We start from the raw sequence: 26,918 nt of genomic DNA on the forward strand, positions 1-26,918 counted from the left end.
AGCTTTGCCTCTGCTACAAGCAATAGTGGATGGAGAAAGTAAACATATTTAAAGTGCTCGGTTTCCCATTATTGCAACATTTTGCATTCGATTTGGTATGTATATAAAGGGGCATTTATGAAAATAGGTGCATGAGTCAACCGTAGACCACATCTCTATCATCAACCAATGAATTTCCCTTCAATCCCTCTTAAGGCTCTCCTGACATTTCTTGCAATAAAAAAGTTAGCACAGTCAAAGTAAGTTTATGAAATTTTAATGTTGGCACCTGGTCCCTCCTCTTGCATAATTTGTGGAGACTCCCAAAAAGCATAACATGCTGCTTAATTAGGCCAGTGTCATTCAAACAGTTCCTTAATTGTTCGTTAAAATCTCCTTTTAATATCTGATGCAAAATAGATGAAGTCAGTCTATTGGTTTCTTAATTGGAAACATGGAAAGGGTTCTCAATATAGGTAAAAATGCTTACAATTTTTTTGTGGGGGAGGGGTGTATATATATATATATATATATATATATATATATATATATATATATATATATATATATATATATATATATATATAATAAAAGAGAATACCTACAAATTTCACCCCCAAAAATACAAAGCTGCTTTGTATCATGCCAAAGTGAAACAAGAGTAACTCCATAAAGGCCCCACACAATGTCATTAGAGGACCTACAGACCCATCATATACTGAGAATGTGTGGATATACCAGGGAAAATGGATTAGATGTACAAGACTCAGCTTGTACTGAAATTCTATGTCTTGTCTGATGACAAGGACGCGAAGTGTTAAAGATCACTCTTCATTATTGTATTAAACAGACTTTGTGAATTTTTTTCTCTGCTGGCAACTATTCTCATATCCTGCAGGACAATGGAAGGCACGCTCTACTGAACAGGGATCTATGAACCATTGTAAATGGGATACGAGCTTCCGTGACAGTACAGGGTAACAATTCAATCAATGATCTATTTAAAATAATTAAAAGAAAAACAGGAATAAAAACATGGAGGATTTTTCAGAGCTCTGTTAATGTCTTAAAAGTCATAACATTTATTAGGATTTATTAAAGCCTGGGCCCGGTTGCCATTCCCAGCGATGAGAGAGCTTATTTTGAAGAGTATTTCTCGGATGCTGTCAGCCATTATCCAGCAAATGAGTTGCACTTGTATCAATCAATATGCAGCGATGCATGATGCCACTAAATTCGATGCTGCCAGCTTTGTAGTTTACGAGCCACCCTTGTGAGCTGGTTGGGTTTCCGATTAGACAAGCCGAGGGACTTGTTGCAGTATCCAACATGCTGGAAGATCAGATGCTGAAGACCTGAGAACTAACAGCTGCACCTCTGTCTGCTTTCTCTATCGGTCAGTAAACCTGGTACCATCCAATGTCCAATGCAAAAGAAACAAATTATATTTATATATTTATAGATATATATTTGTTTTTCCTTTAAAAAATAAAGAATCTCTTGCGTGGTCAGCAGATAGAGTCACGTCATCCATCTTTTACTATAAAACAGACTCCATATTTTCACACCACTCATGATCTTCAAGGTTATAGATGAATTTTGTCCTGTTCGTTTTATTTTGGGAGATAGAGTCTCGGCCAAGATTATCTAAGGTCAATGTTGACGAGAAATATTCACTTGTAGTGAGCCCTCCTTCATGATTTTTTATGTATCTCTTATAGTTTTTTCTTAGACATTGCCATGTTGTGGTATACAGGATGAAAGCTAAGGACTTCAGGGTTATAGCAATGCTGACGTAAAGATATCTATAGGCAACATTGTCATACAGCGCACAGGCTCCCTGCTCTCCGCAAAACGTGCTCCAAAACAAACAGGTAGAATCAATCCCAGCTCCAAAGATGAGTGGCGGGGGTATAAATCCTGCAAAATAGAGATAGAAAGACATAAATAACGGTATGAACATGTTTTAGGATGTTGTTTAATATTGAGGTCTACCTTCACAATGTCAAAACTACGTACGTTGCAAATAGAGAATAGAGATGAGGAAACAAGTGTGAGATAAACCACATAAAAAATTGCATTACATGAGTTTTTTGCATTTTGAGTTCACAACCAAAGAAATGAGATGGATCACAAGTTGGTATACATGCAATGCGTAAGAGCACGTTCACTCTGTGACCATTTCACAGACAAAATTTTATTTATATGAATTCAGAAAAATGTTTACTGACTGGCCATTATTTGCAGAATTGTAGATGGTTGTAAAGGAGTTTATAGAAAAAATTGATACTCCCCTCATGGCTCACCAGTTTTGTTGCTTAAGCTGCCTACAGTCAGCTCCTCCGTTTTTCCCAGCCCAGCTAGCTCCTCATACAAAGCATATCATGACGTTGTATAGTCATGATGTGCATTGTGATGCTCAATGCTGGAAGACCCAGTAGAGGGGGACAATGCCCAAATAGGATGTCACATGCTGGATACAAGACACAGCAGAGGACCACACAGTGGCCAGTGGTGGAAGCAAGACAGGTGAACGGCAAGGTGAGTATTATTTTTTTTTTTTTCACACTCAAGAATTATTATGATCTACGATCTGGTAAAACCTAAGAGAATAATAAAGAACATTCAAATTGCATTGAATAACTTAAATGTAAATCGAAATGTAAGCAAACTGGCAAATTCCAATCTCGGCAGATTTACTCAACAGTTGCAAATCTAAAGTTTTCCTTAAAGAGGTTTTGTTGCCATATACATTTTGGACTGATCTATAGCATTATTGGTTACCCTTCGTGAACATAAGATTACTGTGGCTTTCTTCTCAGTTCTTTGCCCTTTTGGTTTCAATACCTGCACTCAGGTTTGCACAGCGCGTGGTGGGAAAACCACAGTTTGACATGTCCTCTGCTTTCTCGTTTACTTTTGCGTAGAACAAGGTAATATACACAAGGTCTGGCCACCACCGAATAACAGAATACAGAGGTCATTTGTTTTTGCACCCCTGACAATTTTTTTCAAGTTTGGCAATGCAATGAAAGAATGCGAACCTACAGAATCTTTAATCTAGGAGGGTCCATCACTGCTTTAGAGAAAGAGTTCTTTGCCTTTGATGTTCTCTCTTCATCATATATTGTCCCAAAGTAGATATCAAAAGTCACGAAGGTACTAAATAACTACAGTGCTTTTATTCCACAGTCAATTAATGTTTGCACTTCTGACACTTTTACTGCTAAGCAAACAGGTTAATTTCCCAAAAGCCTTTACATTTACTATTTATATGCGTGCCCTGCAGAAATACAGCTATCAAGTTATAATGGCGAAATTCGCATTAGCTTAATAAAATTGTTCTGCCTGTGGCTTAGCACTGTAAAGAAGATGAGAGAGGCACACAGTAGAATGCAATTTATTATCCTTATATTATTTGTAAAGATCACAATCTTAAATTGAGGAGCGGTCACATTTTCATATTGGCCATTGAATAGTCAATATGTATTTTCCACCCTAAACTTTCCCCTGAGATAGGAACAATGCATGGTTTGTCAGCGATTTAGATCACACCATGGAGAACCTTAGGGAGCTTTATGAGATAGATATTTGATGAGTAGAAAAATTAAGGAATTCCTTTGCTCATAAAAGACCTAAACTCAGTTCATAATCCATTAAATATCAGAGGGTCTCCAGAGTACATTTGTGAAGCTGGAAGTAGGTGACCTAGTTGTCACAACTGCCAGATAAACCAGCTACTTGTGGTGTCTTGCCTGCCAAGTCTCATTAATATGCACTAAGTCTTTATGATTTAGATTCAGAATCACTAATTTCTGCTTTCAGTACTCATCCTGCAGTTGCTTATGAAAGATGGCATTTTCTCACTATGTTGCGCCAAACACATAAAATCTCATATTAATGGGTTTTTGGTCAAAGTTGTGGGTTTGATGGTGATTTTTACCTTAGCTTGCAATAAGAATAGTACAATATAACATATTAGAGTGGCTCTACAGGTTTATCTAACATTGGAAAATTAAAAGATAGCATTTAGACAGTGTATTAGCGACAAGAGCAGAAAACCACTCAGGCCATGAGTCATTATCTTCTGCAAAGTTCTTTAAAAATGTACTGAGTAACTTCTTTGTATCTATTTCTAGATGAGAACAAGTATGGCCTCCAATTAAGCTACCACTTTGGTCCTCACCTACCTCCTAGAATTCTGGATAAGGACAACTCAAGAAAATATATGGTAAGTAGTGTTGAGCATTCCGATACCGCAAGTATCGGGTATCGGCCGATACTTGCGGTATCGGAATTCCGATACCGAGATCCGATACTTTTGTGGTATCGGGAATCGGAATCGGAAGTTCCCAGTGTATGGTTCCCGGGGTCTGAAGGAGAGGAAACTCTCCTTCAGGCCCTGGGATCCATATCCATGTAAAAAATAAAGAATTAAAATAAAAAATAGGGATATACTCACCCTCTGACGCGCCCTGGTAGTAACCGGCAGCCTGCTTTGCTTAAAATGAGCGCGTTCAGCACCTTCCATGACGTCACGGCTTCTGATTGGTCGCGTGCCGCTCATGTGACCGCCACGCGACCAATCACAAGCCGTGACGTCATTCTCAGGTCCTAAATTCCTAATTCTAGGAATTTAGGACCTGAGAATGACGTCACGGCTTCTGATTGGTCGCGTGCCGCTCATGTGACCGCCACGCGACCAATCACAAGCCGTGACGTCGTTCTCAGGTCCTAAATTCCTAATTGTAGGAATTTAGGACCTGAGAATGACGTCACGGCTTGTGATTGGTCGCCTGGCGGTCACATGAGCGGCACACGACCAATCAGAAGCCGTGACGTCATGGAAGGCCCTAAACGCGCTCATTTTAAGCAAAGAAGGCTGCCGGTTAACAGCGGTGAGGTGCAGGGGCTCGGTAGAGGTGAGTATATCAATATTTTTTATTTTAATTCTTTATTTTACACATTAATATGGATCCCAGGGCCTGAAGGAGAGTTTCCTCTCCTTCAGACCCTGGGAACCATCAGGATACCTTCCGATACTTGGTGTCCCATTGACTTGTATTGGTATCGGGTATCAGTATCGGCGATATCCGATACTTTTCGGGTATCGGCCGATACTATCCGATACCGATACTTTCAAGTATCGGACGGTATCGCTCAACACTAATGGTAAGCAAAGATACCCTATCTTAAAATTGTAGGGGGAGACTTATGAAACCATCTAAAATAAAAACTTAATGTTGCCCATAGCAAGCAACAACTCAGTGTCATGATTTCGCCACTTTCTGTGTCCTATGTTATGATCCTTAGTGATTGAGGATCACAAATTACTCCAGCTAAGTAACATACATAGGACAAACTCTAGGGAGGTGGCAAACTGGACTGACCGCAAATCTGAACCTATCCAAACACATTAGAAGTAGCCGGTGAACGTGCCTAAAAACCCTAGACGTCTCGAGCCAGCCTGAGGAACTAACTACCCCTAGAGAGAAAGACCTCTCTTGCCTCCAGAGAAATAATTCCCAAAGAAATAGAAGCCCCCAACATATAATAACGGTGAGGTAAGAGGAAGGCACATACACAGGGGTGAAAACAGATTTAGCAAATGAGGCCCACTAATACTAGATAGCAGAAAATAGTAAAGGGGTCTGTGTGTTCAGTAAAAAACCCTTACAAAATATCCACACTGAGATTTCAAGAACCCCCGCACCAACTAACGGTGTGGGGGGGAGAAACTCAGTCCCCTAGAGCAACCAGCAAGCGAGAAAATCACATTTTAGCGAGCTGGACTAAAAACATAATAAATGCTGATAATCAAAAAATGATCAAACAAAAACTTAGCTTGTCTTGGAGAGACTGGGAGCAAGGTAGTCACAAGGAATCTGAAGAGCACTGAATACATTGAGAGCAGGCAAGGAACTGAGTATCCAGGTGAACTAAATAGGAAACCAACCAAGGATAACAAACCAGCTGATGCTGCCAACCTGCAGAAAGACAACACTACACAGTACCGCTTGTGACCACTAGAGGGAGCCCAAAAACAGAGTTCACAACAGTACCCCCCCCTTGAGGAGGGGTCACCGAACCCTCATCAAGACCCCCAGGGCGATCAGGATGAGCCGCGTGGAAGGCACGAACCAAATCGGCCGCATGAACATCAGAGGCGACAACCCAGGAATTATCCTCCTGACCATAGCCCTTCCACTTCACCAAATACTGAAACCTCCGTCTAGAGATACGAGAATCCAAAATCTTCTCCACCACGTAGTCCAATTCGCCCTCGACGAGCACCGGAGCAGGAGGCTCAACAGAAGGAACCACAGGTACCACATACCTCCACAACAAAGACCTATGGAACACATCATAAATGGCAAACGATGCTGGGAGATCCAAACGAAAAGACACCGGGTTAAGGATTTCCAAGATCTTATAAGGACCGATGAAGCGAGGCTTGAATTTAGGAGAGGAGACCTTCATAGAAACATACCGAGAAGACAGCCACACCAAATCCCCAACACGAAGTCGGGGACCCACACCGCGGCGGCGGTTGGCAAAGCGCTGAGCCTTCTCTTGTGACAACCTCAAATTGTCCACCACATGGTTCCAAATCTGCTGCAACCTATCCACCACAGAATCCACCCCAGGACAGTCAGAAGGCTCAACCTGACCCGAGGAAAAACGAGGATGGAAACCAGAATTGCAGAAAAAAGGCGAAACCAAAGTAGCAGAACTAGCCCGATTATAAAGGGCAAACTCGGCCAATGGCAAAAAAGTCACCCAATCATCCTGATCAGCAGAAACAAAACATCTCAAATAAGTTTCCAACGTCTGATTAGTTCACTCGGTTTGGCCATTAGTCTGAGGATGGAAGGCCGACGAAAAAGACAAATCAATGCCCATCTTAGCACAAAAAGTCCGCCAAAACCTGGACACAAACTGGGATCCTCTATCAGACACAATATTTTCAGGAATGCCGTGCAAGCGAACCACATTCTGAAAAAATAAAGGAACCAAATCGGAGGAAGAAGACAACTTAGGCAAGGGCACCAAATGGACCATCTTGGAAAAACGATCACACACCACCCAGATGACAGACATTTTCTGAGATACCGGAAGATCCGAAATAAAATCCATGGAAATGTGCGTCCAAGGCCTTTTCGGAATAGGCAAAGGCAAAAGCAAACCGCTGGCACGAGAACAGCAAGGCTTAGCCCGAGCACAAATCCCACAAGACTGCACAAAGGAACGAACATCCCGCGACAAGGAAGGCCACCAGAAGGACCTAGCCACCAAATCTCTGGTACCAAAAATCCCAGAATGACCCGCCAACACCGAAGAATGAACCTCGGAAATAACTCTGCTGGTCCATCTATCCGGGACAAACAGTCTCTCTGGTGGACAACGGTCAGGTCTATCCCCCTGAAATTTCTGCAGCACTCGTCGCAAATCTGGGGAAATGGCAGACAAAATCACTCCCTCTCTGAGAATACCAGCCGGCTCAGAAACTCCCGGAGAGTCAGGCACAAAACTCCTAGAAAGTGCATCAGCTTTCATGTTCTTCGAACCAGGCAGATATGAGACCACGAAGTTGAAACGGGAGAAAAACAACGACCAACGAGCCTGTCTAGGATTCAGGCGCTTGGCAGATTCAAGGTAAATCAGATTTTTGTGATCAGTCAAGACCACCACACGATGTTTAGCTCCTTCGAGCCAATGTCGCCACTCCTCAAATGCCCACTTCATAGCCAACAACTCCCGGTTACCAACATCATAATTCCGCTCGGCAGGCGAAAACATTCTTGAAAAGAAAGCACATGGTTTCACAACAGAGCCATCAGAGCTTCTCTGCGACAAAACAGCCCCTGCTCCAATCTCAGAAGCATCAACCTCGACCTGGAAGGGGAGAGAGACATCTGGCTGACACAAGACTGGAGCTGAAGAAAACCGGTGCTTCAGCTCCCAGAAGGCCTCTACGGCCGCAGGAGACCAATTAGTCACATCAGAACCCTTCTTGGTCAAATCCGTCAAAGGTTTAACCACGCTAGAAAAATTAGCGATAAAACGATGGTAAAAATTAGCAAAACCCGAGAACTTCTGAAGACTTAACAGACGTGGGCTGAGTCCAGTCATGAATAGCCTGGACCTTGACTGGGTCCATCTCCACAGTAGAAGGAGAAAAAATAAAACCCAAAAAGGAGACCTTCTGTACTCCGAAGAGGCATTTTGAGCCCTTCACAAATAAAGCATTAGCACGCAGGACCTGAAACACCATCCTGACCTGCTTCACATGGGACTCTCAATCATCAGAAAAGACCAAAATGTCATCCAGATAAACAATCATAAATTTATCCAGATATTCTAGGAAGATGTCATGCATGAAAGACTGAAACACAGAAGGAGCATTAGAGAGTCCAAAAGGCATCACCAAGTACTCAAAATGGCCTTCGGGCGTATTATATGCTGTTTTCCATTCATCTCCCTGCTTAATGCGCACAAGGTTATACGCACCACGGAGATCTATCTTGGTGAACCAACTGGCACCCTTAATCTGAGCAAACAAATCAGACAATAGTGGTAAAGGATACTGAAATTTGACTGTGATTTTATTCAGAAGACGATAATCTATACAAGGTCTCAATGAACCGTCCTTCTTGGCCACAAAAAAAAATCCTGCACCAAGAGGGGAAGAGGATGGGCGAATATGTCCCTTCTCCAAAGGCTCCTTTATATAACTCCGCATCACGGCATGCTCTGGTATAGACAGATTAAAAAGTCGTCCCTTAGGGAATTTACTACCAGGAATTAAATTTATAGCACAGTCACAATCCCTATGAGGGGGCAGGGCACTGGACCTGGGTTCATCAAATACATCCTGGTAGTCAGACAAAAACTCAGGGACCTCAGAAGGAGTGGAAGAAGCAATAGACACCAATGGAACATCGCCATGAATTCCCTGACAACCCCAACTTGACACAGACATAGCTTTCCAATCTAAAACTGGATTATGAGCCTGCAGCCATGGCAGACCCAAAACGACAACATCATGCAAATTATGCAGAACAAGAAAGCGAATCACCTCCTGATGTACGGGAGTCATGCACATGGTCATTTGCGTCCAATACTGAGGCTTATTCTCAGCCAATGGCGTAGCATCAATTCCCCTCAGAGGAATAGGAAATTCCAAAGGCTCCAGGACAAAACCACAGCACCTGGCAAACGACAAATCCATCAGATTCAGGGCAGCACCCGAATCCACAAAAGCCATAACCGGGTAGGATGACAAAGAACAAATCAAAGTAACAGACAAAATAAACTTAGGCTGCATAGTACCAATGGTGACAGGTTTAGCGATTTTTTTAAGCGTTTAGAGCATGCTGAGATAACATGAGTAGAATCACCACAGTAAAAGCACAATCCATTTTGATGTCTATGACTTTGTCGCTCAATTCTGGTCAGAGTTCGGTCACATTGCATACACTCAGGTCTCTGTTCAGAAAATACCGCCAAAGGATGAGCAGATTTGCGCTCCCGCAAACGCCGATCAACCTGAATGGCTAAAGCCATAGAATCACTCAGACTTGTAGGGGTGGGAAACCCCACCATAACATTCTTAACGACCTCAGAAAGACCTTCTCTGAAATTTGCAGCCAAGGCACACTCATTCCATTGAGTAAGCACCGACCATTTCCGAAATTTTTGACAATACACCTCTGCTTCATCCTGACCTTGAGAGATAGCCAGCAACGCTTTTTGTGCCTGATTCTCAAGATTAGGCTCCTCATAAAGCAGTCCAGGAGCCAGAAAAAATGCATCTACATTAAGCAATGCAGGATCTCCTGGCGCCAGAGAGAAAGCCCAATCTTGAGGGTTGCCACGCAACAAGGAGATAACAATTTTAACTTGCTGAGCGGAATCACCAGAGGAACGAGGTCTCAGAGATAGAAATAACTTACAAGTATTCTTAAAGTTTAGAAACCTAGATCTATCACCAGAAAACAATTCAGGAATGGGTATCTTTGGTTCTGACATAGGGCTATGAATAACAAAATCCTGAATACTTTGCACCCGTGCAGTCAGATGATCCACACTAGAAGTCAGAGTCTGAAAATTCATGTCTGCAGCTGAGCTCAAAACCACCCAGAGTTCAAGGGGATGAAAGAAGCTAAACAGACTGCAGCAAAGGAAAAGCGGGAGGAAAAAAAAAAAATGTACTCAGGTCTTCTTTTTATCCCACTTCTGCGATGCATTAAACACTTTTGAGGCCTGCTCTACTGTTATGATCCTTAGTGGTTGAGGATCACAAATTACTCCAGCTAAGTAACATACATAGGACAAGCTCTAGGGAGGTGGCAAACTGGACTGACCGCAAATCTGAACCTATCCAAACACACTAGAAGTAGCCGGTGAACGTGCCTAAAAATCCTAGACGTCTCGAGCCAGCCTGAAGAACTAACTACCCCTAGAGAGAAAGAAAGACCTCTCTTGCCTCCAGAGAAATAATTCCCAAAGAAATAGAAGCCCCCAACATATAATAATGGTGAGGTAAGAGGAAGGCACATACACAGGGGTGAAAACAGATTTAGCAAATGAGGCCCACTAATACTAGATAGCAGAAAATGGTAAAGGGGTCTGTGCGGTCAGTAAAAAACCCTTACAAAATATCCACACTGAGATTTCAAGAACCCCCGCACCAACTAACGGTGTGGGGGGGAGAAACTCAGTCCCCTAGAGCAACCAGCAAGCGAGGAAATCACATTTTAGCGAGCTGGACTAAAAACATAATAAATGCTGATAATCAAAAAATGATCAAACAAAAACTTAGCTTGTCTTGGAGAGACTGGGAGCAAGGTAGTCACAAGGAATCTGAAGAGCACTGAATACATTGAGAGCAGGCAAGGAACTGAGTATCCAGGTGAACTAAATAGGAAACCAACCAAGGATAACGAACCAGCTGATGCTGCCAACCTGCAGAAAGACAACACTACACAGTACCGCTTGTGACCACTAGAGGGAGCCCAAAAACAGGTTTCACAACAGTCCTAGAGACGCTGTGAATGACAGCGCAGCCACCCTATGGATAACAGGGGCATGTCGGGCTAAGTGCTGTGACTGACAGCTCAGCCACCCTATGGATAACAGGGGCATGTCGGGCTATCAGTGCTGTGAATGACAGCTCAGCTGCCCTATAGATTACAGGGGCTTGTCAGGCTGCCAGTGCTGTGAGTGACAGCTCAGCCGCCCTATGGATAACAGGGGCTTATCAGGCTGCCAGTGCTGTGACTGACAGCTCAGCTACCCTATAGATAACAGAGGCATGTCGGGCTATCAGTGCTGTGAATGACAGCTCAGCTGCCCTATAGATTACAGGGGCTTGTCAGGCTGCCAATGCTGTGAGTGACAGCTCAGCCACCCTATAGATAACAGGGGCATGTCCAGCTATCAGTGCTGTGAGTGACAGCTCAGCCGCCTTACGGATAGCAGGGGCATGTCGTGCTATCAGTGCTGTGAATAACAGCTCAGCTGCCCTATAGATTACAGGGGCTTGTCAGGCTGCCAGTGCTGTGAGTGACAGCTCAGCCACCCTATGGATAACAGGGGCATGTCGGGCTATCAGTGCTGTGAATAACAGCTCAGCTGCCCTATAGATTACAGGGGCTTGTCAGGCTGCCAGTGCTGTGAGTGACAGCTCAGCCACCCTATAGATAACAGGGGCATGTCCAGTTATCAGTGCTGTGAGTGACAGCTCAGCCGCCTTACAGATAGCAGGGGCATGTCGTGCTATCAGTGCTGTGAGTGACAGCTCACCAGCCGGCCTATAGATAGCAGGGGCATGTCGGGCTATCAGTGCTGTGATTGACAGCTCAGCCACCCTATAGATAACAGGGTTATGTCGGGCTATAAGTGCTGTGATTGACAGCTCAGCCGACCTATAGATAAAAGGGGCATGTCGGGCTATCAGTGCTGTGAGTGACAGCTCAGCCGCCCTATGGATAACAGGGGCATGTCAGGTTATCAGTGCCGTGAGTGACAGCTCAGCTGCCCTATAGATAACAGGGGCTTGTCATTTTATCAGTGCAGTGAGTGACAGCTCAGCTGCCCTATAGGTAGCAGGGGCATGTTGAGCTATCAGTGTTGTGAGTGACAGCTCAGCCACCCTATAGATAGCAGGGGCATGCCGGGCTATCAGTGCTTTAAGTGACAGCTCAGCCACCCTATAGATAACAGGGGCATGTCGGGCTATCAGTGCTGTGAGTGACAGCTCAGCCGGCCGATAGATAGCAGAGGCATGTCAGGCTATCAGTGCTGTTTTACAGCTCAGCCACCCTATAGATAACAGGGGCATGTCGGGCTATCAGTGCTGTAAGTGACAGCTCAGCTGACCTATAGATAACAGGGGCATGTCGGGCTATCAGTGCTGTGAATGACAGCTCAGCTGCCCTATGGATAACAGGGGCATGTCAGGTTATCAGTGCCGTGAGTGACGGTTCAGCCACCTTACGGATAGCAGGGTCATGTTGGGCTATCAGTGCTGTAAGTGACAGCTCAGCCACCCTATAGATAACAGGGAAATGTCGGGCTATCAGTGCTGTAAGTGACTGCTCAGCTGTCCTATAGATAACAGGGGAATGTTGGGCTATCAGTGCTGTAAATGACAGCTCAGCCACCCTATGGATAACAGGGGTTTGTCAGGCTGCCAGTGCTGTGAGTGACAGTTCAGCTGCCTTACGGATAGCAGGGGCATGTTGGGCTATCAGTTCTGTGAGTGAATGCTCAGCCGGCCTATAGATAGCAGGGACATGTTAAGCTATCAGTGCTGTGAGTCAAAGTTCAGCCACTCTATGGATAGCAGGGGTGTGTTGAACTTTCAGTGCTGTGAGTGACAGGTCAGCCACCCTATCGATAGCAGGGGCGTGTTAGACTGTCAGTGTTGGGTTTGGGTTTCCTCCCGGTGTTTTCCTTTCCAGATAATTGTCAGGCTATTAAGTTATATATTGTATACAATGGGCAACTCAAGATGTGAGATACTCTTTAAGTTCCCTTTACTAAGTTAAAAAAAACAGCGCTGGGCAACCCATTTAAATAGCCGCTTATAAAATACATGATAACTTGAGTGTATTTGAAAGTTTAGCCACCATGATATTTATTGCCTGGCAACAAAACAAGTTGACATATAATTGTATATTTATGGTGCATGGATTATTTGCAGAACCATAATGGTTATGAAATGACTGAACAATAATTTACTTTTAATCCTGCTGTTGAAAAGTAATATTCAAGGGATTAAATCTCGTTCAACTATTATTCTGTAGCATTATGTTTTTCTATTTTCTCTTGGAAATACATGTAAAAATTATTGTTCAATTATTATAATTGCAAACATCACCCACAGTGGAGCATAGATGACTTCCAAGTTATAAATTAAGCCTTAGGATCTGCTGACAGCCCAATGTCATTATATATTTTTCTTTTGGTTAACAATTCAATCTGCTCGGCGATCAATGGAAAAAACAACAAAGATATATATGGCAAAGTAATCATCAAGAATATTTTGTCAATGTAAAATGACAGTAAAAAAGACTTTTGTTAACCTAAAATATAGGTTGTATGTCCAGTGGGCACGAAAAGTTCATTGCAGCCATTTGGTAAATTCAAAAAAGTTATTTTTCTTTCATTAATGTACACTCTGCACCCCTATTGACTGAAAAAAATAGAAATGTAGACATTTTTGCAAATTTAATAAAAAAGAAAAACTTAAATATCACATTCCCATAAGTATTCAGTCCCTTTGCTCAAACACTCATATTTAAGTCACATGCTGTCCATTTCCTTGTGATCCTCCATGAGATGGTTCTACTCCTTCATTGGAGTCGTGCTGTGGTTATTTAAACTGATAAGACTTGATTTGGAAAGGCACACACATGTCTATATAAGACCTCACAACTCACAGTGCATGTCAGAACAAATGAGAATCATGAGGTCAAAGGAACTGCCCAAGGAGCTCGGAGACAGAATTGTGGCAATGCACAGATCTGGCCAAGGTTACAACAGAATTTCTGCAGTACTCAAGGTTCCTAAGAGCACAGTGGCCTCCATAATCCTTAAATGGAAGAAGTTTGGGACCACTAGAAGTCTTCCTAGACCTGGCCATCCAGCCAAACTGAGCAATCGTGGGAGAAGAGCCTTGGTGAGAGAGGTAAAGAAGAACCCCAAGATCACTGTGGCTGAGCTCCAGAGATGTAGTAGGGAGATGGGAGAAAGATCCACAAAGTCAACAATCACTGCAGCCCTCCACTAGTCTGGCCTTATGGCAGAGAGGCCCGATGGAAGCCTCTCATCAGTGCAAGACATATGAAAGCCTGCATAGAGTTTCCTAAAAACACATGAAGGACTCCCAGACAATGAGAAATAAGATTCTCTGGTCTGATGAGATGAAGACAGACCTTTTTGGTGATAATTCTAAGCAGTATGTGTGGAGAAAACCAGTCACTGCTCATCACCTGTCCAATACAATCCCAACAGTGAAACATGGTGGTGGCAGTATCATGTTATGGTTGTGTTTTTCACCTGCAGGGACAGGATGACTGGTTTTATTGAAGAAAACATGAATGTGGCCAAGTGCAGAGATATCCTGGATGAAAACCTCTTCAGGAGTGCTCTGGACCTCAGACTTGGCCGAAGGTTCACCCTCCAACAAGACAATGACCCTAAGCACACAGATAAAATAACAAAGGAGTAACTTCAGAACAACTCTCTGGCTATTCTTGACTGGCCCAGCCAGAGCCCTGACCTAAACCCAATTGAGCATCTCTGGAGAGACCTGTAAATGGCTGTCCACAAACGTTCACCATCCAACCTGAAGGAATTGGAGAGGATCTGCAAAGAAGAATGGTAGAGGAGCACCAAATCCAGATGTGACAAACTAGTTGCATCATTCCAAGACGACTCATGGCTGTACTAGCTCAAAAGGGTGCTTCAACTCAATACTGGACTAAGGGTCTATTTACTTATCACCATGTGATATTTCAGTTTCTATTTTTTAATAAATTTGCAAAAAATACTACATTTCTGTTGCAGAGTGTATATTAATGAGGAAAAAATTAACTTTTTTGAATTTGCCAAATGGCTGCAATGAAGCAAAGAGTGAAAAATTTAAAGGGGTCTGAATACTTTCCGTACCCACTGTACATCTGTATATATACATAACTATATATATATATATATATATATATATATATATATATATATATATACTGTATTTACATGTAGGAAGATGTGCTCCCAGTGGATATTCTGATCTTATATTGAAGATGGCAAGGGTACTTTGGGAACAAGGAGCCGCTCGCACTTCTGTTGACCCTATCCCTGAAAGTGTGAAAATGACCTCAGCAAAGTATATAGAGTATATAGAGTTTCTGACTGACCACTTTCTCCAATGGTACAAAAAGAAGAACTGTGACATAAGTAGTAAAATCATCTTTATGCATGACCATTTCATGCCGCAAAGAAAACCTCTGAGTCATTGGCTGCTATGGGCATAAAAGGAGAGAAACTCATCCTCCCCAGACCTCAACTCTATTGAGAACTTTTGGACTATCCTGAAGAAAAAGATCTATGAGGGTTGGAGGCATTTTACATTAAAACAGCAGCTCTGGGAGGCTATTCTGACATACTGCAAATAAATTGAACCAGAAACTACTCAAAAAGTACAATTTCACTGGATGCAAGAATTGTGAAGGGGCCTGTGGCAGGGTCACTGACACTGTATGTGAGGGGATATATGTGTCACGAAAATTGCTTTCTTCTGTGATGTAGAAACCCATAAGTTTCTCTCCTGCATGCTGTGTGCTGAAGGGGTTAATCAGCCATGATAAGGGAGGTTTTTTTTTTAGGTGAGTAGGTCAGAGATTGGCTGGATGCCACTGTTTTTTTTTCTCTGTTGTGTGTTTGGAGAGTAGACCTTTTAAGAGGTGGCTCCAGGAGAAGCTGGGGACTTTGTGTGTTACCTGCAGGTGAATACAGCAGGGAAAAGGACTCTATTGGACTTTGTCTGTGTTTTGACATTAGGCCATGTTTACTTTGTTCAACCCTGCTGCTGTTTATGCTTTGCTGTAATAAACCAGCAGGTGACTTACCACAAAAGGCGTTCCTGTGTTTACTTCTGCAATGGGGCTGAGTGAGTCAACCCTTCACAGGGTCCAACATGTAACTTGGCCCGTTAAGATATTTTTTAATGAAAAAGCTTTTCTTCCGTAAATATGACCTCTTAATGCTGCAAATTCAACAAATGATCATTTTCTTTTCTTTACAACCCATAAAATGTTTGGAAACTCTGTTATGCATAAAATGTTGGAAAAGTGCATTTTAAGTGTTTTTAGTTTTGAGTAAAATACTGTTATCATTGGGAGGTTTGTCTAATAAAATTTGATTTATACTCTAGTGGTTGATGATTTGAACATTATACTTACTCATTTACATCGATTCGATCATTTATGAACATCAGAGAAAAATAGCATTTGCATAATAATTTTTAACAGGATGTTTGCATTAAAAATATATATAGAGATGTAAATTCTTGAGTTACTTTCCTATGTTTTATAGTATTTATTTTATTCAGTCACATCTTAACTATATCAGTGTTTGGTAAAGTTGGTTTACAACTAATATGCCAACTGTTAGAAGACTTATAAAATATAAAACAGGCTAATTATAGATGGTATACAGGTTTGAACTCAACATTGGTCCCAATGTAAAATCTGTACCAGTCCCAACCACTACCTGGTATGCCATGCGCTTTGTAAGCTTTCATGTGAAGATGGGCCATAGGTACAAAGTATGAATCCTACCTCTGCACACATAGTTGGGAGCTATAGTAGCAGCCTTATTAGTTGTCATTTGGATCACTTGTCTAAATGGTTAAAATGAGTATTTAGCTTTTACGGGTCCTATTTTCTGGAGAAATGTTCTTTAATTTGTAATTTCATCCATGAAAGTTCCCACAGAAGTAACTAATATGGCATTTTTATACCCACTTAGATTGAAACAAAAAGCATTATTTTCTTGCAGATGTAAATTAAAATATTTTATTAATTTTATTATTATGCAATTGAAGCACAACATTTTGCTATGAAGTTATTTCATGCTATTTTATTGTTAACATCATGTCCTAGTATGACATTCAGTCCTGACACCAATCTGAAGTCTCGGGATGTCATTGCCATAAAAAGACAACACTTGGAATAAAGCCCAGGACTCCTCATTGTAAAAAATCAGCCAGTGGTCAATAATGGATTAGAATACACTGTGCTCAGGAAAAATGTATAAAAAAAGTCTGCTGTGATTTTCACTTCTTCAGTACAGGCAAGGACACAGGTTATTGTAGACCACAAATAATATTTTAACATGAAAAAGAAAATTCATTTTGGAAATGTCTAATAAAGCATAAAATAATGAAGATTATAAGTGGAGAAGACTTAGAACCCTGTTAGAGCTTACAATTCCCATTCCTCACTGTGTAACTTGTTCTCTTATGTTACTTTTCCATTATAAAGGGTTGATATTGACTTTTAGGATTTCTTCTTCCAGTAGAGTTCAAGTTGTTTTCCTCTCTGAAAAGGCAATTTGCATATTTCCCAGAGGAGCCTATAAGTTTCTTTACTCTAGCATGACAGGCATGTCACTCTCTGCAAAAAGAAATGCAGCCCCTTAAACCACATTCAGAGGTCTCTCATAACCCCAAATCAAATAATTTGCTTTGCACTGAAAAGGGGCAATACCCTAAAACAGAATATCTGCAAATTGAGATTGTGGCTTGGCTTTTTTCCTAAGTTATGTGGCAAGTAGTGTTGAGCGATACCGTCCGATACTTGAAAGTATCGGCATCGGAAAGTATCGGCCGATACCGGCAAAGTATCGGATCCAATCCGATACCGATACCCGATACCAATACAAGTCAATGGGACTCAAGTATCGGACGGTATTCCTGATGGTTCCCAGGGTCTGAAGGAGAGGAAACTCTCCTTCAGGCCCTGGGATCCATATAAATGTGTAAAAGAAAGAATTAAAATAAAAAATATCGCTATACTCACCCTCCGACGCAGCCTGGACCTCAGCGAGGGAACCGGCAGCGTTGTTTGTTTAAAATTCGCGCTTTTACTTGGTTACATGAAGTCCCGGCTTGTGATTGGTCAGGGCGGCCATGTTGCCGGGACGCGGACCAATCACAGCAAGCCGTGATGAAATTACGTCACGGCTTGCTGTGATTGGTCCACGTCCCGGCAACATGGCCGCCATTAACCAATCACAAGCCGGGACGTCACGGGAGGCTGGACACGCGCCCATTTTAAAAAGCGCGCGTGTCCAGCCTCCAGTGACGTCCCGGCTTATGATTGGTCACGGCGCCCATGTTGCCGGGACGCGGACCAATCACAGCAAGCCGTGACAAAATTACGTCATGGCTTGCTGTGATTGGTCCGCGTCCCGGCAACATGGCCGCCATTAACCAATCACAAGCCGTGACGTCACGGGAGGCTGGACACGCGCGCTTTTTAAAATGGGCGCGTGTCCAGCCTCCCGTGACGTCCCGGCTTGTGATTGGTTGCGCCGCGGTCAACCAATCACAAGCCGGGAGGCTGGACACGCGCGCATTTTAAAATTTTAAAATGGGCGCGTGTCCAGCCTCCCGGCTTGTGATTGGTTGACCGCGGCGCAACCAATCACAAGCCGGGACGTCACGGGAGGCTGGACACGCGCCCATTTTAAAAAGCGCGCGTGTCCAGCCTCCCGTGACGTCACGGCTTGTGATTGGTTAATGGCGGCCATGTTGCCGGGACGCGGACCAATCACAAAGCCGGGACGTAATTTTAAAATCCTTAAGGACCTGAAATTACGTCACGGCTTGCTGTGATTGGTTGCGTCTCCCATGTGACTGCGACGCAACCAATCACAACGCCGGAACGTAATTTTAAAATCCTGAAGGACCTGAAATTACGTCACGGCTTGCTGTGATTGGTTGCGTCCCGGTCACATGGGCGGCACGCAACCAATCACAAGCCGGGACTCACGTAAAGGAAAGAAAAGCGCGAATTTTAAACAAAGAACGCTGCCGCTTCCCTCGGTAAGGTGCAGGCTGCGTCGGAGAGGTGAGTATAGCAATATTTTTTATTTTAATTCTCTCTTTTACACATTTTTACATTAATGTTGTTTCGATACCGATACCCGATATCACAAAAATATCGGATCTCGGTATCGGAATTCCGATACAGCAAGTATCGGCCGATACCCGATACTTGCAGTATCGGAATGCTCAACACTAGTGGCAAGGCTTCTGAAAGTGTCGATATTGACTTTTAGGATTGCTACATCCAATAAGTGGCGCTTGAGTTCAAGTCCTCTTCCTCTCTGAAAACACAATTTGCATATTTTCTATTATAAAATAACAATTTAATTACTTAATTTTAGCCAAAATATTGAATCCTTATTTCTACTAAATGTGTTGTCCTCTCAGTTATTTGTACTCTAAACTTTCCAGACTTTAGTTTTTCAAATAGAAAGTTGCTGTCTGTCAGCGATCACTGTCAGCCATAAGTGATGGGATTTCTGTCCTTTAGCCACACAAAGGGTCTTTACCTCACTCTCTGAAGCTTCCATGATAGCTATAGCTAAGATACCCATCCATGCCAATCACTGTTTAAAACCATATTTGATTGAATCTTGGAGCAGAGTTTAACAATCTGAACATGTGTCAATCTTTAAGTGACAAGATCATTGTCTAATCATATGTCACAGACAGTGATGATCGAGTATTAAAGTGCTCTGTACTCGAATTGAGCAGGTTGGACCCTTGGACGGACTAGTCTTGAGTACAGAGTATAATGGAAGTAAATGTAAACTCAAGCATTTTTCCTGAAGACCCTAACGGAAGGACTGGAGAGGCAGAAAAATCACTAAAATGGATGGAAACAGCACTCAAATGCAATGTGAATAGCATGGGGAAGATGCCTGGATGCATTTGTGACTCCCAGATTGATGCTGGGAGCAATGTTGTCAGAGCATTACTCCACTTTTATGGACTGACAATAAAACATACAAAACCAAAGATAAAAAGGATTGTACAGGAAAATATATTAGGAAACTTTATTTCCTGTATAATCTTGTACATAGGTAAAAGTAAAAAGAGAGAAAAAAAAATCTCCTCCACCTCTTAGGTTGTGTGCCCATGATCAGTAATACTAGCGTATAGCATATTTTCGCAGTGTTCCAAATGCTGCCGCAGTATGTCAATTTCTCTTCCCAGATCGCTCAGTCTTCTGTGCAGAATTTCCCCATAGACTTCCATTAGATGCAGATAAATACGCAATTTAAAAAAACACATGCGTTGTATGTGCGTTTACTCAGGAGGTTTTGTAGCCTGGTTTTAATAAATAAACATAAAAAAATTGACATGGTGTCACTTCTATTTTTGAAAACCAGCCAAGGTAAAGCAGACAGCTGTGTGCTTATATTTTCAGGTTTCGAAAGTCCATGGTTATTAGGCCTTTCCCAGCCTAAAAATACATAACACAGCTACCCCAGAATTGGCGCATCACAATTCTGGCGATTTGCCCCGCTATTCCTGATTGCCCTGGTGTGGTGGCAATTGGGGTAATTATAGTTGGGCTTTATGAAAGCTGTGATTTGCCAGGGCCCTGGCACTTGTTCGGGGACTGACACGGCACAGCTGCTCACTATTAAAGTGAAATGTATATTCACTGCTCTCCATGCCCATGGGCGTGGTGAGCAGCAAATATTCATGTCCCTTTAGCAGCGGGCACAGGATTTAGCTGCAGCAGCCGGCTCCTGCCTACTGTCACCCGCTGCTCTGCTGCTGGTACCGAGTGGGCCCCTTGACTCATGGGCCCCATAGCAGCTGCATGATGGGCTGCTATTAGCCAATGGCTGGGGACTCCTGGGGCAGCAGGGACCCTTGAGAGCTGACAACCCTGAATGCCAGCAGATGTCAGTGCCTGAACCCATCAGAGAATCCTCCAGTTCTCTGGTGGGCCAGTCTGATCCTGCCTGGAAGCATCTCAGACTCCCAGATCCCTGCTGAGAACAATGGTTTCACACTTTAATTCAATTTAAGGACTTACAATAAAGCATTCAAAAGAAATTGGAGTTTACAGGAAAAAAAATAAGAAACATTTCTTCCTATAAAATGACTTGTATGTAAGGCAAAATCTAAAAAGGATTTAAAAAATAATGATAATTTAATAAACCAAAATTGCCATTTTATTTTAAAAAAAAAATAAATTTCAGTGTAATTTATGAAGGAAGCAAGAACTGCCAAAAATGTGAAGGGAGAGGGACTCAGAAACACCCTGTTTTAGACATAAAGTAGGGCCTCATACACATTTTGTTCAAATTCTCATGTACTGGTACTCATAGACTCATAAAGGCTATGTATGCACAAAGTGCAAAGCCTGCCAAAATGTACAAGCAGGGTCATCTATTATCCCTTGAAGGCACCAACTGTAGTACTTCATTCAAATATTGTGAAGAAAGTAAAGTTAAGGTATTCCTACACTCATAAAAGTTATGCACAGTGCAAAGCTTTCCAAAAATTACAAGTAGGGTCATCCATACACTCTTAATGGCACAAACTGTAGTACCTCATTCAAATATTCTTGACAAAGTATAGTTGTGGTACTTCTACATTAATAAAAGTCCCGCACAGTGCAAAGCCTGCCAAAAATTACAAGAAGAGTCATGCATACACCCTTGAAGGCACCAACTGTAGTACCTCATTCAAATATTGTAAACAACGTGTAGTTTGTGGTACTGCTACACTCATAAAGGCTGCGTATGCACTAAGTGCAAAGCTTTCCAAAAATTACAAGCAGGGTCATCCATAAACCCTTGAAGGCACCAACTGTAGTACCTCCTTCAACTATTGTGAGCAAAGTGTAGTTGAGGTACTCCAACATTCACAAAGGCTCTGCACACAGTGCAAAGCCAGGAAAAATTATAAGCAGGGTCATCCATAGACCCTAGAAGGCAACAACTGGAGGGCCTCATTAAAATATTTTGAATGTGTAGTTGATGTACTGCTACACTAATAAGGGCTTTGCACAAAATGCGAAGCTAGGAAAAAATTATAAGTTCATCCAGTGTTACGGTTGGCGGAACACACCGAATATACTGTATATATATATATATATATATATATGAGACAGTAGGTGCGTTTGCAACCCGGGGTCCACCGTGCATGAGAGAAACCTGCTGCTCATAACAGGCAGTACTATATGGTGGCATAAGCGAACTCTCACAGAATGCCGTGCCCTGTTAACCTCACAGGAGATCACAGCTACTGTACCTAATAGAGCCAACAGTGGTACAGTGGTCATGCAGTCAGAATAGCACACAAGCAACTCCTCTCCAGTGGAGCCGGAATTCTAATGGCTATATGCCAGCCCTGAATCCACATACACAAAACTCCTAACAGGAGGTGCCGGTATTCTAGAGTCTTATTTCAGCCAAACCCTGATCACATACAACCATGACCACACTGGCGCTGAGCTCATAAGATAGATTTGATACTAGCGCATGGCCGTGTGGCCATGCAAACCTTTTATAGTTTTAGCACTCAAGGACCTTCCTAGTGGTCCAACAGGAACCGCTTCAGGACCTGTGCATGTGACCATCGACCTCCAATGGGAGGTCGTCCCGTGGGCATGCCCAGTATGGGAAAAGCAGGACTTAGTCCCAGAAAGATCTGCACGCTGCTGATCAGCACTGGCTACAAAGGCAGAGCCTGGAAGAACAGTAGTAATCAGTTGCCCAGTATCAGCCTGAGTCAGGCGCTGGGACCGACGTCTCCGCTGAGCAGGCTCTACTGCGGCTGGAGATGGTTCGAGATTCCCCCTGTGCAGAGGCGGGAACTCGACACCTAGCATCCAGTCATCTATTTGAAGGCAACAACTAGAGGGCCACATTCAAATATTGAAGATTAAAAACACTTTATGTGCTGCTATGTGGTGTGGTGTGGTGTGCTATGTGGTGTGGAAAAGTTGAGGCTAATCCAAGCTTTGTTCATCTTTATCAGAGGGTGCCTGTCAGCACTTTATGTTGACAGGCAAAAGCGCCTGTCTGTTTTGAGCTCCCTAGCAGCACTGAATACATGCTCAGAGAAGACCTAACAGCAGGGCAGCACAACACCTCCAAGGCACAGAGAGACAGTTCATGCAAGGTGTAAAGCTGCACACCCAATACCTGAAGGTAGCAGAGGAATTAGGGAATAAGCTGGTTTTTTGGGCAAGGTATTGCTTGACCATCTTTAGAAATGTTTCCCTGCTTCTGGTGGCCAGGGTGGCAAAGAGAAAGCATCAAGTGGGTGCGTCAATGTACTGTGTGCGCTAGGTCGAAGGCCTCACATGCCTCAGCTGCAGGGTTGCTGTGCCCTTTGGAGGTTCCTAGTTTGCCATGGTCACATCTTGCTATGGATTTTATCACCGATCTGCCGGTCTCTGAGGGTTTTTCTGTCATCTGGGTTGTTGTGGGCCGGTTTAGTAGGATGTGTCATCTGGTTCCATTCAATAAATTACCCTGTACCAAGACTCTAGCTAAGGCATTTGTGAAAGAGATTGTCAGGCTCCATGGGGTTCCCACGGATATTGTTTCCGATAGAGGACCACAGTTTGTGGCTCGCTTTTGTCATGCTTTTTGTGACAGAATAAAGGTTCATGTGTCATTTTCGTCTGGTTATCATCCGGAGTCCAATGGCCAGACAGAAAGGAAGAACCAGGATGTTGAGCAGTTTTTGAGTTGTTTTGTAGTAGACAATCAGGAGATGTGGTCGGAATATGTACCACTAGCTGAGTTTGCTCTTAATAATCATACGTCTTCAGCTACTTTCACACTAGCGTTAACTGCAATCTGTCACAATGCGTCGTTTTGCAGAAAAAACGCATCCTGCAAAAGTGCTTGCAGGATGCGTTTTTTCTCCATTGACTAACATTAGCGACGCATTGCGACGGATTGCCACACGTCGCAACTGTCGTGAGACGGTTGCGCCATGTTGTGGCGGTCCGCCGGGAGCAAAATACGCTACATGTAACGTTTTTTGCTCCCGTCGGTCCGCTTTTTCCGACCACGCATGCGCGGCCGTAACTCCGCCTCCACCTCCCCGCACTTCCCCGCACCTCACAATGGGGCAGCGGATGCACTGGAAAAATGCATCCGCTGCCCCCGTTGTGCGGCGGAGACAACGCTAGTGTCAGTGACCTCGGCCCGACGTACTGCGACGGGCCGAGCCCGACGCTAGTGTGAAAGTAGCCTTCCTCAGCTGGGTGTTCTCCTTTTTTTTGCTGTACAGGAAGGCATCCATCTTTCGGTCCATTTTCAAATATTGGGGCAATGGTGCCTGAGGAGGAGAGTTTTTCTGGAAATTTGGACAAGGTTTGGACCAATGTACGTCAAAATCTGAAAGAGGCAAATAGGAGGTCAAAGAAATATTTTGACAAGAAAAGAAGGGAGGTGTTGTTTGCAATTGGGGGCCTGGTCTGGTTGTCCTCTAAGAATCTACGTTTGAAGATCCCTTCTAAAAAACTGGGGCCTAAGTTTGTAGGACCATCAAAGTGGTTCAGGTTGTCAACTCGGCAGCGGTGAGATTAGACATTCCATTGTCCTGGAGAATTAATTCAGTTTTTCATGTATATTTACTGAAGAAAGTTGACACACCAGATAAGGAGGCGATGCCGACTGTTCCCCCACTTAATGAGGACGGCGAGTTTGAAATTTCACGGATTTTAGATTCCAGGTGGCACAGAGGAATTTGCAGTATCTTGTGTCCTGGAAGGGTTTAGGTCCCAAGGATAATTCCTGGTGAAAGCTGAGGACGTCTCCGCCTCAAGGCTGATTAAGGCTTTTCACAGGAGATTTCCAAATAAGGCTCGGCCAAGAGGATCTGGAGGATCCTCGTAAAAGGGGAGGTACTGTTAGAATCTGTTTTGCCTTGACCATCTTCCATCTTGTTGTGGTTTTCTGGCTGATGGTCTTTTCCCCCTGGTGCTGGGTTTTCTTAGGTCAGGTGATTGTAATACCCTTTATTACCCAGCACCTGCCTCCCATTCCTTGCTGGACAACAGTGTTAATCCGCTAGAGTTCTGGCTAGGTGCTTTGAAAGCTTTCTGTGTTAGATTTTATGCAGTTCTGGGACCTCTGGTTCTGCTATCTTTAGTTTCTGTTTTCAGTTGGTTTCGGCAGCCTTCTCTGTGTTTCCTATTAGGAGATGACCTGTTTTTTATACCCAGTCCTTAGATCTTTTAGGGACCTTCTTCCCCTTATCTATAGGTCTTTGCTGAGTTTAACCTAGGATCATCGGTGGGTCTATTCGCTAGGATTGGGTCGCCCACTCCATCATAGGGTATCAGCCTAGTCTCAGTGCAGCGTCAGTTTACCCCTTTCTATCCTTGTTCTGTGCTGCAGTTCCGTAACAATTAGCACCTGTTACTGGGCAAATTCAGCCCCATGCCTGAACAACAGATCTGATCTGGGTTTCTTAGGACCCAGCAGCTCCTGCTTCTTCCCGGCACCTAGTGATCATAAGATTGTTGGGATCAGAGTAGGAGGTATAGTCAGTGTTTCCTATTTTGTATACACACACTCTTGTTTAATGTTCAGTATAAAGTGATCAGGAAGGCAGAAATATTAATACATCATCTCTGTCTTCTCCATTGCAGTTGCGACTGTATTTGACAGTGGACTCATTGTTTGTGTACTGTACTCACACAGCTGCTTACACTACAGTGATTTTTTAGAATGGCATTACAGAAAAAAATTCAAAATGTTATTCAACTACATAAACTGTAAGGCTACTTTCACACTAGCGTTTACCTGATCTGCGGCAGGCTGCGGACTTCCTCCGTGAAGCCCTGCCCTCGGCTGCACCTCCACCGCTAGCTCCGCCTACTTCTGCATACGGCCCGCATGCGAACTCCGTACCTATCTTTAACATTAGGTACGCAGGTCGTGCGGCTGTAAGCGGATGCTGCTGCATGCGTCGTTTTGACGATGCAGAAAAAAAAAATGCTACAGGCTGCGTCCTATGCTGGTCGCCGCATCGTCAGAACGACGCATGCGGCAGCATCCGCATACAGCCGCACGACCTGCGTACCTAATGTTGAAGATAGGTACGGAGGTCGCATGCGGGCCGCATGCAGAAGTAGGCGGAGCTAGGAGGTGCGGCGGAGGTGCGGCCGAGGGCGGGGCTTCACGGAGGAAGTCCGCAGCCTGCCGCAGATCAGGTAAATGCTAGTGTGAAACTAGCCTAAGAGAATAAAAAATGATAGTGATAGGCCCCTCAAAAATAATCCAAATGAAATGGTAGAGGAGGAAGAGGGAGAGGCCAAATTGCTAAACACCTTCTTCTCTACACTATTTACACAAGAAAAATGCAATGACAGATGGCCTTATAGGGTACCATAAATTAAGGGTATGTGCACACGTCAGGATTTTTTGCAGAAATTTTCCTGACAAAAAAACGGACATTTCTGCCAGAAATCCGCATATGTTTTTGTCGCGTTTTTTCCGCATTTTTTGTGCTTTTTTTGCGGTTTTTCCCAATGCATAGAACAGCAGGAAAAATGCTGAAAATCCGCAAAATTAATGAACATGCTGCTTTTTTTTACCGCAATGAGTTTTTTTGCAGAAAAAAATGCACCATGTGCACAAAACATGCAGAATGCATTCTAAATGATAGGATGCATAATGTATGCGTTTTTAATGAGTTTTTATAGCGTTTTTATCGTGAAAAAACATGAAAAAAAGCTAAAAAACTAAGCTAAAGCTAAAAAACCTGAATGTGTGCAAATACCCTAAATGTCAGCTGCTTAAATGGACCATTATTTCTAATCTTCAATCATCAAGGAATCCATAATAATAGGATCTGTACCACAGAAAAT

At 43.3% G+C, this 26,918-nt stretch overlaps 1 protein-coding gene across 1 annotated transcript in view; it reads right to left on the bottom strand.

Moving 5' to 3' along the window:
* Positions 1 to 602: 602 nt before the first annotated feature.
* Positions 603 to 26,918, bottom strand: part of SLCO3A1 (solute carrier organic anion transporter family member 3A1) — a 656,353-nt gene continuing 630,037 nt past the window's right edge. The window contains exon 10 of the mRNA XM_077263428.1: positions 603 to 1,899. Coding sequence (XP_077119543.1) covers positions 1,520 to 1,899 — 380 coding nt within the window. The 3' untranslated portion in view covers positions 603 to 1,519. The remainder of the gene's footprint in view (positions 1,900 to 26,918) is intronic.

Source organism: Ranitomeya variabilis, chromosome 5 (assembly GCF_051348905.1).
Source record: "Ranitomeya variabilis isolate aRanVar5 chromosome 5, aRanVar5.hap1, whole genome shotgun sequence".
Classification (NCBI taxonomy): domain Eukaryota; kingdom Metazoa; phylum Chordata; class Amphibia; order Anura; family Dendrobatidae; genus Ranitomeya; species Ranitomeya variabilis.